The 16353-nt window shown below is 45.7% G+C and overlaps 4 protein-coding genes and 1 long non-coding RNA gene across 7 annotated transcripts; 3 read left to right on the forward strand and 2 right to left on the reverse strand.

Moving 5' to 3' along the window:
- Nucleotides 1-868: 868 nt before the first annotated feature.
- LOC136528420 (uncharacterized) lies at nucleotides 869-2854 on the reverse strand. 2 transcript variants are annotated; one of them, XR_010777079.1, is made up of 4 exons: nucleotides 2716-2854; nucleotides 2377-2512; nucleotides 2159-2281; nucleotides 869-1892 (listed from the first exon to the last, which is right to left on the reverse strand). It is a non-coding gene; the product is annotated as an uncharacterized lncRNA (long non-coding RNA). The 2 variants fall into 2 exon arrangements; XR_010777078.1 differs by having other exon boundaries at nucleotides 2377-2773.
- On the forward strand, nucleotides 2311-4835 carry LOC136528419 (uncharacterized). The gene is made up of 5 exons (XM_066521375.1): nucleotides 2311-2467; nucleotides 2788-2977; nucleotides 3415-3621; nucleotides 4076-4270; nucleotides 4404-4835. Exons 1-5 carry the CDS (start codon nucleotides 2385-2387, stop codon nucleotides 4527-4529), a joined length of 801 nt encoding a protein of 266 aa, XP_066377472.1. The 5' UTR covers nucleotides 2311-2384; the 3' UTR covers nucleotides 4530-4835.
- Nucleotides 4836-4981: 146 nt separating this feature from the next.
- LOC136529309 (probable tRNA-splicing endonuclease subunit Sen2) lies at nucleotides 4982-6632 on the reverse strand. Its single transcript, XM_066522391.1, has 2 exons — nucleotides 6263-6632; nucleotides 4982-6150 (listed from the first exon to the last, which is right to left on the reverse strand). Exon 2 carries the CDS (start codon nucleotides 6145-6147, stop codon nucleotides 5275-5277), a length of 873 nt encoding a protein of 290 aa, XP_066378488.1. The 5' UTR covers nucleotides 6148-6150; nucleotides 6263-6632; the 3' UTR covers nucleotides 4982-5274.
- Nucleotides 6633-8578: 1946 nt separating this feature from the next.
- Nucleotides 8579-10680, forward strand: LOC136528252 (DNA-binding protein MNB1B-like). 2 transcript variants are annotated; one of them, XM_066521184.1, is made up of 7 exons: nucleotides 8579-8781; nucleotides 8974-9084; nucleotides 9186-9243; nucleotides 9401-9445; nucleotides 9561-9641; nucleotides 9755-9880; nucleotides 10356-10680. In XM_066521184.1, the coding sequence occupies exons 1-7, from the start codon at nucleotides 8738-8740 to the stop codon at nucleotides 10374-10376; spliced, it is 486 nt and encodes a 161-aa protein (XP_066377281.1). In that variant the 5' UTR covers nucleotides 8579-8737; the 3' UTR covers nucleotides 10377-10680. The 2 variants fall into 2 exon arrangements, with proteins under 2 accessions (XP_066377281.1, XP_066377282.1); XM_066521185.1 differs by having other exon boundaries at nucleotides 8584-8781; nucleotides 9764-9880.
- Nucleotides 10681-12500: 1820 nt separating this feature from the next.
- LOC136528250 (uncharacterized) lies at nucleotides 12501-13899 on the forward strand. The gene is made up of 2 exons (XM_066521183.1): nucleotides 12501-12781; nucleotides 12881-13899. Exon 2 carries the CDS (start codon nucleotides 12884-12886, stop codon nucleotides 13727-13729), a length of 846 nt encoding a protein of 281 aa, XP_066377280.1. The 5' UTR covers nucleotides 12501-12781; nucleotides 12881-12883; the 3' UTR covers nucleotides 13730-13899.
- The last annotated feature ends 2454 nt before the right edge of the window (nucleotides 13900-16353 follow it).

Raw genomic sequence — 16353 nt, forward strand, 5'->3', positions numbered from 1 at the left:
TGACTCGCCATGTACAATCACAATGCACTGTACTCTCCGAGAGACAAGGCATATGTCCCTTTCCAGAAGCCATGATTTCAAGCGCATGGATAACACTATACTACTGTTGGGTGCTTCCGGGTGCAAGTCTCTCCGTCACCCACTTTTTTGTGGCTTTTAAAGCAGAGGCGGAATTTTGCGGCACTTTCATTTCATTTCATTCGTCGAAATCCACAGTATACTGTAGAAATACTAAGGTACAAGAGACGCCTTCATGCTTCCTCCTCTTGAACTTTAGTCATTGTCTCATCGGATGTTTAATATATGCATGGAGTATTAAATATAGACTAATTACAAAACTAAATGCACAGATTAAGATTGCTTTGCGAGACGAATGTTTTAAGCCTAATTAGTCCATGATTTGACAATGTGTTGCTACAGTAAACATATACTAATGACAGCTTAATTAGGCTTAATTAGTCACTCAATCCAAAACACTGTAGTAGCAGCATTGCAGGCAAGGCATACCGCCGTTGGTTATTGGCAAAGTGGTAGCGTGCATCACTGGGCATGGTGTAATTGGGTGCCGACATGGTAGGTTGCAGTGACCCCCAACCTATGAGCACTTGTGTTATTGTCCTTCTAATTTTGCTGGCCCACAATAAATGTTTAGCTACTTCCATCCTTTCCTCTTTTTTTTTACAATGACAAGCTTCATTCTCAAAACTACAAAACTTGTTTAGCTACTTCCTTCCATCCTTCTTTTTTACAACGACAAGCTTCATTCTCAAAACTAGAAAACCACTAAACTAAGTTGCTGCTAGTTTCTGACACATGTTTTTTTTTGTCCAGAACAGTTAGTTGTCCAGAATTGTAATTGATGAAAAATCTCTAGATTATGGTCCAGCTACTTCTTACATACTGAAAAAGAAAAATGTGCCCGGTTCGTTTGGGCTTGTTTGGCTAATAAGCCATAGCTGAAAGTACTGTTGGCTGGTTTGGTGCGAGAGAAAAATACTGTTTGTTGGCTGATAAGCTATGGCTTATAAGCCAAATATAACCAAACGAACAGGTTGATGATGGACAACCACTGTATGAGGGTTACACTAAATATCTAACCAAGTACCAGATGACTATTCTCCATCCAAACCAAATAAGTGAGATGGGAGTCAACAACTTACCCAATACCAAATGCAGGACCAGTGCCCCCCTTGAAAAGGTCCAACTAAATATCCTGACTTTCTGCAAAGTTTCACATGATATCTATATACTTTGCTGTTGGCCATCAAGTTTATTTTTTAATCATAATGGTAACAAATAATCTTTAAGAGCTTTAGTTGGTATAGCATCCAATCCGTGGAAACTCTAAGAGGCACGAATGCATTGCAAACTTTTTAAACAGTGTATGGCCTGATATGTGTGTGTCAGTACCATGAGGGCACCAACAAGTTATTTAATTCTATTCTATATAAACAGTATATATATTATCAACAGAAAACCTTGCGGCTAAAAGAGAAGAATCCTCACACGACACTGATATATTTATAAATTGGTAGCACATCCATCACACGACAGGATAAACATGAGCGGAAAAGATCAGATATGTATTGCAACAAGAAGGGACATCGTACTTGGAAACATATAAAGTAGATGACGAGTGCCTGAAAACCGCCGTCCAGGCCAGGGCATGCTGTTCTTTTAGCTCAACACGTGTGAACCACCACAGCCAAGAGCCAACTACCCACGAGAAACAGATTGGTGGATTCAGTACTGGCCCCTTCTGAATTCTGGTCATACACACAGAAACAGGGGTCATATATTGCTTCGAAAGATCAGGTCGTTGCTTACCGCTTTTGTTTATCCCAATCCAGCACGCCTTGGTTTTGTTCAGATATGGGTGAGTTTCCCGGGGCCTGCAAAACCAACACCACTCCAGTCAGAACAGAGTGCCTCCTCCTGTTTTCCCTGCTGGTAGAAGTTTTTGGCATTCCTGAGCACTAAGCACGCACTAATCCACATAATCAGTGTCAACAGTACGAGAGCCCGTTCCAAATGATGGACCAAACTAAAGCTATCCTGAGATGGAGTACTAAATATTTTGCCAGATATAGACTATACAGAACGTCGGTGGTAAGGGAAGGAGACCCTAATCAGGAACTCGCATGCGAAGTAATATAACCTGGTAACTGAACATGATGGAACTCTGGCAGAAGAATGACAGACTGCAGAGCACCTGGTTGCAGCCAATAATGCAAAGACTCTGTGGGCTCCTTGTGCTTTTGCTCTCCTTCCAACCTTCTCCCTATAAATACAAAGGCGTGCGCAAGGCAGAACCATCAGCTAAGATAGTAGCAAAACAAGTGAGTTACTTACAACCAACCAAGGAGTAGAAACCACCTGAAGCCATGTGCATTGCTGCATGGATTTGGCAGGCTCACCCTGTGCACCAACTCCTCCTGATTCTCAACAGAGATGAGTTCCACTGCAGGTGCGTGATCTTGCTTGGTTTTATCGATCTTTGTAGGACCCCAATCTGCAAGTAATAGCTCTGCCATATGAGGTACTATTTTGAAAACTGGGTACTTTTTCCCTCCTAAGCTATACGTTCACTGACAGAATTTCCACGAACCCCACTGACATATGTGATGCTACTGTTCATATACTAACGTGCATGCTCATATCTTTTCTCAGAAGCAAAATGCTGCTAGAGAAATCTATAGGCTATAGAAAGGTTACCCACTGCAAAACAACAACGCTAGCTGTTCAGTGTTCATCACTTTGTATCTTTTTCTTGATGAACTGATGCAGGCCTACAAAAGCAGTAGGATGGTGGGGAGAAGGCTCAAAGAAGATTCTTGGCGGCAGGGACGTGCTTGGTGGAGGAACATGGATGGGTTGCACCAAGGATGGCAGGCTTGCCTTCCTGACCAATGTGCTTGAACCAGATGCCATGCCCGGTGCACGGACTAGGGGAGATCTGCCTCTCAGGTTCCTGCAGGTATATATAACAAAACAAATCAAAATCTTCCACTAGATCATTCAAGTTCATTGAGTCTTTACCCGAAAGCTGAGGTAATACCGAGAAAGATAGATTCATTTCTTGTACAACCCAAGTTGGTGTTTTCCATCATACTTTTGTTGTCGCTATCATTCCTTAGCAGCTGATTCGGTCACTCTGACAGTTCCTTCGTTTTGACAGTGATTGGTGTAGACACTAGATGGCGCACACAGGAACATATATTCACACTGCATTCCCATTATAAACCAAAAAATTTACCATTGAAAACAATTTAGTGGTTCATCCTATTACAACTAATAACTATAGCAAGCAATGTAAGAACCTACGATTAATCAACCACTCCTAATCAAAATGAAATTATCTTCGATGTAACATTGTTCCTGAATAGCAAGCATAATCCAGTCTGTACCGCGCAGAGCAACAAGAGCCCACTCGAAGTTGCAACTGAAGTGGCAGAAGAAGCTCATGAATACAATGGGTTCAACCTCATACTAGCTGATCTAACAACAAATATCATGGTCTATGTGTCAAACCGGCCTAAGGGGCAGCCTGCAACAATTCAACTCGTCTCACCAGGACTCCATGTGCTGTCCAATGCAAGGCTAGATAGCCCTTGGCAGAAGGTAAGCAGAGCACTTTCATGTTCAACAAGATTTGTAGATAGCTAAAAATCTCAAAATGCCTTGCAAATAAAAATGAACAGGACGATTTTATTTGGTATAGTGGGTAACCATATATTGGTAGGTACAAAACTAGAAATGCCGAACGCCAATGAGGTGTCATGTTAATTATTTCATTTTTAGCTGCACTAAATTATGGATCACAGGGAAAACATTGAGCTGGGAAAAGCATGAGAAAGCTACAGGTGAACCATCTAAAGTACTTCCCTAGTAATAAGCAACATTGCATTTAACTCAATTTATAGCACAGCATGTGCAAGAAGATAAGATGACAATGCATTATTGCAACCTACTCTGTCTCTCAGGGACCATTCATCCCTACCAAGACCGTCATTCATGAAGACAGTGTGAAGGTACCCAAAGGGATTTTTTTTAATTGTTGTTTATGCACTTGTAGGCAATTCGCCTCGGTAAAAACTTCAGGGAGCTTCTTAGGGAGCATGGTGACGATGAGATTGAAGTGAAGGATATAGTTGAGAGGCTAATGACTGACACCACAAAGGCTGACAAAGATAGACTGCCAAACACTGGTTGTGATCCCAACTGGGAGCATGGTCTGAGCTCCATCTTCATCGAGGTGCAAACTGACCAAGTGAGAAAAAAATCTCTTGATTCAGGGTTCAGCTAGTTGAAAAACTATATCATCTGGCCACTTATAAATATCTGTGTACATAAGCATAGGCTAATACTACAGAAATGAACTTATGAATTCTGTTTTGGTGAAGGGGCTCTACGGGACACGGAGCACAGCCGTTTTATCAGTGAACTATGATGGTGAAGCTAGCTTGTACGAGAAGTTCCTTGAGAGTGGTATATGGAAGGACCACACAGTGAATTACCAGATAGAGTAGTAGGCATTGCACAGGAAAAGCTGGCAACCTCAAATAAATAGAGATATGAAGCAGACACAATTGTGAATTTCATTCTTTCCCTATTCCCTAGTCACCTTCACGACTATCTAAGATCCCATCATGATGCCAATTATACATTATTTACTGTAAGCAGATTTGTCACTTGACGATAAAATGTCAAGCAGAAGTTTAAGTTTAAATATATACACCAAATATATAAATTTACAGACTTCGTGTAAGATCAGTTTTTTCTTGCCTTATTGGACATGTTTACTCCAGAAATCTTAGCAAGCTATTGCATGTTGAGTTCTGTTGTATTAAAGGTTAATTCACTAACATAAATTTACCATAAGATTATGATACGTTTAAGCTACTGAAATTATAGAATGCATCAACTACATCACAAAAAACAATGCGCATATGCGTAAAGAAATGCATCTGGTGTACCTCATTTGGTCAAATATGCTCCAGACCTCCAGTGGTGTCGGTCATGCAGATAGTAAGTTCTCTAGTCCTCCAGACTACATAATTGCCAGTCCAAAGCAGTCTTGAAAAGTGATAGCCTAAAAAGGATTACCAAGAAACAACGATACAAATGTTCTTGTGCAGTCTGCAGTCAAGTGGGGTCTGTGATGATGTTATCCAAGATATGTAGATTCCTCAATGAGAAACAACAAATTACCATCATAGAATTGCATTATTCACGTTCATCAACATGAGTATACATAAATATGAAGCTCTTCTGTCAAAATTTCAGCTTGTAGACAAGTAAGCTAGAAAGAACTGTAAAGCTTAGCACTACACCCCAATAGCTAAACACTACACCCCCACTTGTATGCTCTTGTTCTTCGTTGCTGGATACTTCTCTGCAGGATTTGTCTTGTTGCTCACGGCACTGCTGTGGTATCCATCTCGTGATCGTCCTCTCATGAACAATCATCTGTTCCAAACAATCCAAGGATCCCAGCTCGGAGCTCTTGGTGCTGATGGTCAGAACAAGTAACGTCTTGGCCACACTTCCAGAGGCCCGGAGCACACAGAGTAGTTCAGACCAGACCTGCATGCGGCCACACCTAGTGCCGAATGCTTTCCCTTCTGGAACCACAATCACCGCAAACTCCGAGTGCACAAGTGCCGGATGATGACGGTAAGCTACAAAGTGCGCCCCGTACTGCAACCCCGACTTCACAACCCAGTTCTTCAGCCTAAGGTGTTCATACGCCCTGTACATCTCCGGGAATTGCTCCGAGGTAGAGGCCAAGAGATCCCACAGCTCCGGCGCACCCATCCGCGCCTTGTTCTCCGACTCAACCGCGACGCACTTCAGGGCATGGCAAAGGAAGAACACCTCCTCGGGGCCCAGCTGGAACCACTGCCTCTCCGCGCCTGCACTCTCCACGGCGCGGCCAAAGGAGGCGCAGTTCAGAAGCTTGGCTTGGTCTTTGCCGACCTCGAGAATCGCGTCCCTGGTGTGCACGGCTAGAGTCGCCACGGCTTCTGAGTCCCTCAGTTTAGCCTGGAGCTCGGCGACTATGGTCGACATGGGATTGGCTGCTGCGAGTGCTGCAAAGTCCTTGCCGTCCTTGCCCTTCTTCCACCTGGGACCTGGCAAATCCATAAGCTGATGGCACACGACATGAGATTTGATGGAAATCCGTAATCCACAAATCTAAGGGCATGACATCTACGACATCGATGAAAAGGGGAAACAAACGAGAGAGAAACCAGCTCACCTTGTGCAGGAGCAAGAGGCCGGCCGTGCAGCTGCTTGCCGCACTTGCTGCTGCCGCAGGGGTCACCCAGGAGCAGGGTCGCAGGGGCCGCCAGTCTGGAGCGGGGCAAGGCCGTGAGGCGTGGCGTTGCCCTGGAGCCGGCGCGGTCTGCTGCAGTGGACGGTCGCGGGGGCTAGGCGCGGGAGGGGCGGCTCACCGGGACATGGACGCTCCAAGGTGCGCGCCGCCGCTGCAAGGTGAGCGAGGAAGTAGTCGGAACGGTGGAGGACGTGGGCTACTGGGCCTCAAGTCTTTGTCTTGGGTGGGTTGGTCTGGGCCGCTGGGGTGTTGCGCGCGCTTGTAATGGGCTTTGGCCTTCGGTTCCAATCTGACACTGGAATTTGTCCCGTGTGTTCCAACCTCAAAACCGAGCCCAAAATGGATGTTTTCCGGTGAAATCTTGCGCCAAATGCGTTCCTGTTCTGCAAGGACCTGGGCACTTGTGTAGAGCAGTATGAGATTTTCTAAGACGTGGATAAATAAAAGATTATAATCCAACTATGTTTTATTGGCTGTAAAGAAGATGGTTTGCTACTTCATTATGATTATACAGGCAATTATATATTATTCATTCATTGGTCTATAATTTGCTACTTGTACCATTATATATGCCTTAGGGCTTTTCTAATCCGTTCCAACACACTGACAATAACTGAGTTGAGGCTCTTTGAAGTGAAGCAGTTGGCAACCCTCCTTTTAGCAATTATATAAAACCACTCTTGGCCTTGTGGGGCACATTTGTCTTCCTGTTGCTCAAATCAAAAAGGCCCTCCAGTTTATTAAACCCACAACACTAGCAGTACAATAACATTGGATACGACCTTCAAAAAAAAACATTGGATACAAACGCACACGGTTTAGTTTGTGCAGTAACTTTTTTTTTTTTGCAAAAAATGTGCAGTAAGGTTATTGCATATTGCTATATCTATTTGCATGGACACAGCATAACATTTTACAGAATTTTGGTACCTTTGGAACACAGGAAATTTACCCTAATTCTACATTTTTCCTTTAAAACTGAATTAAACCCTGGAAATCCTATACAGTTTTTGTGTTCCAAAGGACCCTTAGTTTTCAAGAGCAAGGTAGAGTCACCAATAACTTGGTTTTCCTTCGTAAAAAAATTCAACAGTATCCAAACCCCAAGCACATGTTTGTGATTTTCACAATGATTGGACTATCTTCTTTTTCTTTGGCATGTCTTACTAATGTTATTGCCCCTTTCTGCATGTAAGGACGACTGTAGTCACTATACCATGACCATGGGAAAATGGGACATCTTCGACCCATGGTCCATGGACCACTTTGGGCTCTTTGGATTTGGGTTGACTTTTGAAAGATGCTTGTTTTCCTAAGAACATCACTCTTTAGCAAACCTTTTCTTCATGTAGAACTTTCTGTACATAAAGGACTAGCAATACCATGACCATCGAAACAACTTTTGTTCCAAATTGGGCATTGCTCTTCTCATGTAGAACTAGAACGGTTCTCTTTTCTTCTTCTTCTTTTTTTCTGCATGTGGTTCAAAACACCTTTGTAGGTAAAGAGTGATCAATATCATAGCACTCTCCAATTAAGCTACACAATGCAATTGGCCACGCCTATACAATGCGAGTTGTTTGCCTTCTTGTGAGGACCGAGGAAGAATACATCTGTCATTGATAACGTCTATAAGTTTTTAATCTCTGTATTACATACGGTCGGCTGCGGAAACCGGAAACCCAGGCGATGGATTGCGCTCACAGAAAGCACAGCGAGAAGCACACACACAAACACGCCCCCCGCACGCCAGCCAACCAGACGCGCTGTCGCGGATCGGTGACGTGGCGCCCCCTCCCCCCAAGGCCCAAGGTGGGCCCGCGTCGGGAAAATATCCGCCGCCGTGCCACTGCCGTGCGGGGCCCGCGCGGCTCATGCACACCCGTTCCCCTGCTGCGGTTCGGCCCTCCACCAGCCCAAATTTTCCAAAATCCCGCCCAAGCCCCTGCCGCCGCCGCTTTTGCGCGGAGCACCCCGGGGTGTCCCGAAACCACGAGAACACCCCTCCGCCACTCGTACGCGGGCGGCCGCAGCCCTAGCCGTCGTAGCGGAGCACCGGATGGCAGCCGGGCCCCGGGACCCCCTGGCCCCGCTTGTCAGTGAGGGCCGCGTATGCTGTTGGCGTGAGGAAAGGTCCCGGCGGGTACGGGAATTCAAATTGGGAGGCGGGTGCGGGCCCTCGCTGCGCGGGCGGAATCGCAGATATGCCCTTGGGCCACGACTTCCTTCTTATCCCCTGCGCCTGCCCTCCCCCTTCCTGCAGCCTTGCCCCCTTTCCCCTCCACATCCCCGGCAACTCGCCCTCGATTCGTCCCCGCTTCGCCCGGCCGCGAGCGGGATTCGCTCCGCCCCGCGCGGATCTGACCGCTGCGCTACGTGTCGCCGCTCGAATCCGCCATGAAGGGGGCCAAATCCAAGGGCGCCGCCAAGGCCGATGCCAAGTAAGAATAACGAAACGAATCTCGCGGTTTTCTTCTTCGTTGTTCGTCGCGTAGATCTGTTCCGTGGTGTACCAAGCATTCGATTTATGTTGTTGATATTATTATTATTATGGCGCCGCTGCTTTTGACTTTTTTTTTTGTTGCCCTCGCTGTCGCTGTCGACGTCGGCGGCGGTTCGATTGGTTTCTGCAGGCTGGCGGTGAAGAGTAAGGGGGCGGAGAAGCCCGCCAAGGGCAGAAAGGGGAAGGCCGGCAAGGACCCTAACAAGCCCAAGAGGGCTCCCAGCGCTTTCTTCGTCTTCATGTGAGATGCGACTTTTTTTATTTCCCCCCTTTGTTTTTTTTTTCGTTGTTGCTGTTTCTGGAACTGTGGTTCGATCTGTTTTTGGATGGATGTGTATACAGGGAGCAATTCCGCAAGGAGTTCAAGGAGAAGAACCCTAAGAACAAGTCTGTCGCCGCGGTAAGTTCCCCAACCGACCGATAGTATTGTTATCATCTACTTTGACTTTGCTGCGATTAACCACTTTATTTAATTTAATTTATTTAATCGTCTCGATTCGTTGTTTACTGAACTTCTTTTTTTCGTTTTCCCCCTCTTTCCTGGTGGAACTTTTCAGGTGGGAAAAGCTGCCGGCGACAGGTGGAAATCCCTCAGCGAATCGGTAAGCTAAGCTTGCTCCACACATTACACCTCCTTACTTAAAAGTAGTTGTTGTAGTGGTTATATTCGACTAAAAGCTGGTGCTGATTGGTAACGTACATGCTTGTGGATTGTAGGACAAGGCTCCCTATGTAGCCAAGGCTAATAAGCTCAAGCTAGAGTATAACAAGGCCATTGCTGCCTACAACAAGGGCGAGGTACAGAAACTTGCATGCTTCAATTGCTTTGTTATGTTACTTAGTATATATACTGTTCCTGCTGGTCATTTATTCGAATAAGTGAAGATTATCCTTACTGAATCATGTGTTAGCTTGTTCAGAGCACCACTGCTGCAAAGAAGGCTCCTGCCAAGGAGGAAGACGAGGAAGACGAAGAGGAGTCCGACAAGTCCAAGTCGGAGGTCCATGATGAGGATGACGACGAGGGTAGTGAGGAGGTATGCAGATTTCTTTCATGTCGTCTTGAACGCTTCTAATCTGCTTACATGTGCTGTCACCTGACAATTGCATGTATGCAGATTTCTTTCATGTCGTCTTGAACGCTTCTAATCTGCTTACATGTGCTGTCACCTGAAAAATGCATGTAGCATGCTCATGTGTTACCCAAGTTGCTATACATAAGCTAATCTAGAATGTAGGTAGTATTGGATTGGATTCAACCCATACACCAGATAGGAAGGTTCATATATCTATATAGCCTTTTTGTAGATTGCATTACAAGTCTAGAATGTAAGGCATTGTTTGGAAAGAAATTCATTGTCCTTTGGAGTTAGGGAGGCTTAAAATATGTACTCCCTCTGCTAGCATTTTGTAGATCGCATTACAAGTCTAGAGTGTAAGGCTTTGTTGGAACCAGATTAATTGTGCTTTGGAGTTAGGAAGTCTTAAAATCTGTCTTCCCTTTGTTTGCAGGACGAAGACGATGACGAGTGATGGAGCTTGCTTTGTCCAACAATGGAGCTGCGACAGAAGGCCCCGTGGCGAAAAACTATAAGGAGCCTATATCCATGTACTAGAATTATTCAGTTTCACTTCACATCGTGATGTTTTTACTTTTGTCGTGCTATAACGGATAGCGCTCCTTGTTGGCGCCACCGGCAGGTGGTTTTGCTTCTGGTCTTGTGTGTGGCCACACTGGACCAGCAGAGACGCCTGCTTGTACCTAGATTACTGTTTCCATTGTCGTCATCGGCTAACATTGTGATAATATCAGTTTGGGTAATGTTAGATTAAGTAATCATTGTGTTCCATATCCCTTTTTTGTGTTACATTGTTGCTCTGGGCTTTGCTATTGGGATCTGTTTCTTTGCATTGCCTGTGCCTGACGTGTAACTGCAGATTGCCGTTTGGGTGATACATGAACTCCATTAGTTGGTTGAGGCACACACGGTCACAGTGTAGTTTGAATGTTTGTGAAGGAATGGAATGGAGCTGGGCAAAATAATTGGCGTGCTGTTGACATTCGGGCTGTGGTGGTTGGTTGGCGTCCTTGCCCTATTTGGAAAATTCGACTGGGTTGCCTTTGCTTTGGTAGTTTGGTTGACCTTTTTCGTGGTTCTGTGGTTCGTTAGTCTATGCTGTGGTGGTCGAATATGCATAAGTTTGATGTGAGCTGACGGTGGGCATGGTAAGGTTCGAAGATGCATGTGTAGGTTTTTATTGTGGTTTGATTGGATGATTGCGCCTGGTAGACTCTGTAAACTAACAAATCATGCTGTGTAGTAGAAGAACGTTCGTTTCATAGGTGAAAGGAGCATTTGGTTCCGTTGATGTTCATCATGGTAAATGGTAGCAGAGGCTGAGGGGCGTGTTTTGATTGGGCTGCTAAGGAACAGTGTCTTGTAACGAATTAGCGATCGATACTTTTCAGCCAAACGAATAGGGTTTAGTCACCTTTTATCTAAACACTATGACTAAATGAGACTAAAAGTGTATTTAGTTAATTAGTCAAGAGGGATTGTTAAATGGGACTAAAGTCCAGCCTCACCTTTTAGTCACTTTGGATATAAACACCCTGACTAAGCGGGTGTTTTATTCCTACTCCTAAATTTTAGTCACCGTTCTATCGGATGTTTGACACATACATGGAGTATTAAATATAGACTAATTATGAAATTAATTACATAGTTTGTGATTAATTTGTTAGACGAATTTTTTTAAGTCTAATTAGTCCATGATTTGATAATGTGGTGCTACAATAAACATGTGCTGATGACGGGTTAATTAGGTTTAAAATTTTTGTTTTGTGAAGTACTGATGGATTATGTAATTTATTTTTTTATTAGTATCTGAACACCCTATACGACACATACCTTCTAAATTTTAGTCACTGAATCCAAACACCCCCTAAAAGGGACTAAAACACTCTTTTAGTCCACCAAAATAAATAGGAGTGGCTAAAGTTTCGCAAGTGGTTTAGCTGTCTAAATCTTAGGGGCTTCAATCTAAACAGAGCCTAAGCAGTGATTAAGCAACTCAAGTTTCAAGTCTCAATTTTTTTTAAAAAAAAATGCTCGTCGTTCATGGTGGACGCGTACTACTTGAGATAGGCAATGGGAGTGGAAAATTTTGAGCTGTGGGGACGGCAGCAGGGACCATTTGCAGTCGTATGTGTCCGTTGAGGTTCTAGGCAATGTGCTCCTAGGGTAGTGATAGTGACTGACTAGGGAGGGCCAGGCACAGTGGGACGTCCTCTGCTGTCCTCCTGCCCAGTTTACAGCAGCTGAGCCATGAGAGAGAGCAGGCAGTACTCATCAACGGTCGACTCAGGACTCCCTCCTTTTTCTTTTTCTTGTTATCCTAACGAACAAGTACGAGGAAAATGGAGGTGCTTTATTTCATCGACTGATGGTCTGGACGAGGAGTGAAAACGGTTGTACACATTCTATCGATAGATGGGGGAGAAAAGAAGAGAGGCGCAGAGTGGTTTTGTTCAAAGCATTGCGTGATAGGCGTACTGCCAGGAGCAATGGAAGGTGTACTCCCTCCTCCCAAAAAAATTGCAGCTTTAGATTTGAACAAAATCATCTTATATTTAAGTCTAGTCCCTCTCTTGTATTGGCTTCAACTTCTTTGCTTTTTCAGCACTGCGGCTTCTTCACCGGCTTCCGGTTCGTTTGGGTGGAAGATAGCTCAATAAATAATGACGCCCTTACAAACAAAGCTGGCCCTCCGTAGCATAGTGGTAGTGCGTTCGCTTCGTAATCGAATTCTGTCCTTGTTTTCCCAGGGCCATGACGACAACGACATGTGACTAGACCAATTCATTTCCTGCTCTCATGTAGTACTAGTAATTGTATCCTCCGCTTCATGCTCATCAACGTACGCAAGGCTTGAAGGTTGGCGCTCAACCTCCGCAGTCCGCACGACACCATCCTGCAACTTTGCCTCTCGATCTTGTTAACCCTTTCAGCAATCCTCTGCCGTTCGTATTGCAGACGATGAGCCGCCGCCACCACCACCACCACAAGCCACCGTCCAACCCGATCACCACCACCAACCGTCTCCATCCCACCGGCACCGGCACCAGCACCGCCACCGCGGAAGAAGAGCCGATGATGATTCACAGCCACAGGGACGACGACAGAATGCGTCCCATCGCCCACCTCCAGCCGAACGTCATCGCTCGTCTCATGGGCATCGACGATGACGCCGTCGTGCCGACTCCCCCGCCGCCAAAGCCTGTCGCAAGCGCCGTCCAGTTCCAAGCGCGACGACGACAGGCCAACAGGTGGAAGTGGAGCCTGCAGCTGCTGCCGCACTACTCGTACCGCGGCGGGAACGACGATGCAGAGTACCATCGCGGTTCCAGTTCCAGTTCCAGGATTTGCCTCCACAAGATGATGGTAGTGCCCCGATCCCGGAGCAGGCCGTCGCGCCTGCGCCGGCGGCGTCATCCCCAGGCGTGGCAAGCGTCCAGGGCGCCGGCGCTGGAGACAAGTGACGCTACTAGGCCGTCGGACTCGGACGGCGGCAGGTCCCTTGTTCAGGCGATCGCACAGGAGAACCTGCGCAAGCAGAAGATGGACAGGTATGGTTTCGGTTCGGAACAAAGCAAGGTGACGCAGCAGGACGAGCTTCCACTGATCAAGAACAAGAAGAATGCCGTGCCACAAGGTGACACGTCAGAGCATGCAGAAGCTGCTTCTGAACCAGCAGCAATGCCTGACGACAGAGATCTGGACGCGCGCAGGGATGGACATGGCCATGGCCACGGCCACGGCGCGCCTGCTGCTCAAGCTCAGGAGCTGCCGTCACACAGGCATGTTATAGTAAGCCCAGGATAGTGTTTCTTTTCTTAGGAAGTAGATCAGTGCGCGATCTTCACGGCACGACCCAGGGCGCTGGGATGGCAGTGGTCGATCACGAGCGTGCCCTGATTTTCTCGGTCCTTAGTGACCATGTAAAGATGCATGTATTTCCTTTACATAGAGATAGAAAGCAACTGAAAACGTTGCCGCTTGTTGACACCGTTTTTTGCACGTGTCAAAATAATCGGAGTGGACTAATCGGTAAGGGGAAAAGTTATTGAATACTTTGATAGCCGATGAAAGCCAGCTTGTATAGATGGTTGCCGATAGTTGGTGGTGGTCGATGGAAAGATTGACTTGGACTCAGGCGTTGCCGATAAGGTTGGAGGTGTTTTTGTCGATGCCGATGAAGGGAGGCTTGAAGACTACTGCCGATGAAGGGAGGCTTGAAGACTACTGCCGATGAAGGGAGGCTTGAAGACTACTGCCGATGAAATAGGGAGTATGCCGATGGGAAGGAGGACGGTGAGATTTCCATCGTAATTGAGGCGGACAGGGAAATAGATAGGAGTTGATTTCCTTTTCTATATTAGTTAGAGTATGATTCGTGTAAGAGTCACGTGTTTCCTTAGATATGGGATTGGTGTCCTAGTTGTGTTCGGTTGTGTCTCTTTAGATCAGGGTATAAATATGGAGTGAGGGGCAATGTAAAAATATATATCAATCAATATCAAAACCAATTTTTACTCCTGTTTGCATCTACTTACTTTTCGGCGACTTCGTCAATTTGCATATTTTCTTTCTTTTTACGAGTTCTCATTGATTCGACGAGCTGCATCGTTTCAGTACGACCTTCGACGATTCTCGAGTTCCGCGTGAACACCTCTTGGCCGTGACTTCCGGGCGTATCGCTGTTGTCAGGACCAAAGTGTTCGTATCTTCATCCTTGTCGATTAGCAGGTCAAATCGACTGGCACGCTTTGGATATCGATTCGGGTATTAGCCCTTTGTGTTTGCAGATCCACTTTTGCATCAACACATCTTTTGGCACGCTCGGTGGGACAAATTAATCAATATGTTCAATTTCGAGATCGATTCGGGGAACATTATCGCGGTATCAGAAGAAGATCTCAAGGAAGAACAGAGGCAGGCCATGGAAAAGGCTGTAGAAGAATACAAGCAGCTTTGTCTGAGATCATTTAGCTTGAACAAGAGTGGACAAGTCATCCAGAAGCAAGATTTGCCGTTGCCTCGGCAGGTTACCTTTGACTCCAATCCTGGTAAACTTCAAGAGATGGTTAATTCTGCAGTAAATCATGCTTTGATTAATCATTCCAATGTGCTGTCCAATACTGTTCATAATGCTGTGGTTCGAACTCTCAAAGAAGGACAAGTGGCACCACATTACGTTGGGCCTGCCTATCATCAACCAGAGCCAGCATCTGTCAAAACTCCATCGGCTCCTTCGGCCGTTGTGGGTACAGAAGTTACCTCCCCTCCAGTATTGGCAGGCTCACCTAATATTCAATCTACACCGATACAATCAGATCAGGTACTACCAGGAGGGCGAGTTCAGCTTAATACAGATCTATCGGCATCAGCTATGTCAGGCCCTGTGTCTCAGAATAGCCAGATTCCTATTAATTGGTGGGGATATGGCATGCCTCCGGAGTCATCTGCTTTTAATCCTAGATTGCCTCAAGGGTTTGATGCAGTAGGAAAAGCGCCTATACCATCGGCCGTTTCGCCGATGGCTCAAGTGCCTCAATATGCCGCAACTACTTCTGTGCAACCAACTTCAGGAGGTTTCCAGATGCCTATGGTTCAAACATTCAATTCAAGTCCATCGGCGAGCTTACTGCCGATGCAGCAGAAAGCCCCTGCTATGAGTCAAACTGGGGTTCAGTTCATGCCTCAAACCGGTTTTAATTATCCAACAATATCAGCAAATTACCAGCCATCGGTAAGTTTTGTGCCGATGAGTTCTAATAATGATTGGTCAGGACAGTTACCTGTTCAACATACAGTTCAGCGAAATCAGCAGGTTGCAGGGATTCAACAAGGTCATATGCAAGCTGGTTTCCAGAATCAAGCATCGGCAGCCCAGCCGATGAATCCTTTCCAACAGGCTAATGGACCACAAGTAACGGCAAATATGCCGATTGCTGGAGATCGTGGGCCACAAAGATATGTGGAGGGATGTCAGCAGGCACCTGTAGAAATTCAACCGGTTCGTCAGCAGGAGGCTGATGCTTTTTGGGCCGATAAGATAGCAGAAATTATGAAGGATCAGTTTGGGATAAAGCCCAAGGTCAATACTTATTCTTATCGGACTCCATACCCTCCTGCATACGATTTAATTCCTCTCCCAAATCGGTACAAGGTACCGGATTTCACTAAATTCTCTGGGCAAGATGATACATCAACAATGGAACATGTCAATCGCTTCATTATTCAATGTGGAGAAGCAGCTAACAGAGATGAATTAAGAGTTCGATTATTTTCATCATCTTTGTCTGGATCAGCATTTACATGGTTCATTTCATTACCACCAAATTCTATTATTACTTGGGTTGATCTAGAAAAACAATTCCACAAGTATTTCTTTGCTGGAATCCATGAAAAGAAGCTTACCGATTTAGTAAAATTGAGACAATGTA

Source organism: Miscanthus floridulus, chromosome 19 (genome assembly GCF_019320115.1).
Source record: "Miscanthus floridulus cultivar M001 chromosome 19, ASM1932011v1, whole genome shotgun sequence".
NCBI lineage: Eukaryota > Viridiplantae > Streptophyta > Magnoliopsida > Poales > Poaceae > Miscanthus > Miscanthus floridulus.

What these genes read in the sequence shown, in the direction of transcription:
- LOC136528419 (XM_066521375.1), top strand. Translation starts at nt 2,385, where the DNA reads ATGTGCATTGCTGCATGGATTTGGCAGGCTCACCCTGTGCACCAACTC. An exon ending in TAGATAGCCCTTGGCAGAAG is followed by an intron (nt 3,622 to 4,075) that starts GTAAGCAGAGCA and finishes ATGCACTTGTAG; the next exon opens with GCAATTCGCCTCGGTAAAAA. An exon ending in TCGAGGTGCAAACTGACCAA is followed by an intron (nt 4,271 to 4,403) that starts GTGAGAAAAAAA and finishes GTTTTGGTGAAG; the next exon opens with GGGCTCTACGGGACACGGAG.
- LOC136529309 (XM_066522391.1), bottom strand. Translation starts at nt 6,147, where the DNA reads ATGGATTTGCCAGGTCCCAGGTGGAAGAAGGGCAAGGACGGCAAGGAC.
- LOC136528252 (XM_066521184.1), top strand. Translation starts at nt 8,738, where the DNA reads ATGAAGGGGGCCAAATCCAAGGGCGCCGCCAAGGCCGATGCCAA. An exon ending in GCCGCCAAGGCCGATGCCAA is followed by an intron (nt 8,782 to 8,973) that starts GTAAGAATAACG and finishes TGGTTTCTGCAG; the next exon opens with GCTGGCGGTGAAGAGTAAGG. An exon ending in ACGACGAGGGTAGTGAGGAG is followed by an intron (nt 9,881 to 10,355) that starts GTATGCAGATTT and finishes CTTTGTTTGCAG; the next exon opens with GACGAAGACGATGACGAGTG.
- LOC136528250 (XM_066521183.1), top strand. Translation starts at nt 12,884, where the DNA reads ATGAGCCGCCGCCACCACCACCACCACAAGCCACCGTCCAACCCGATC.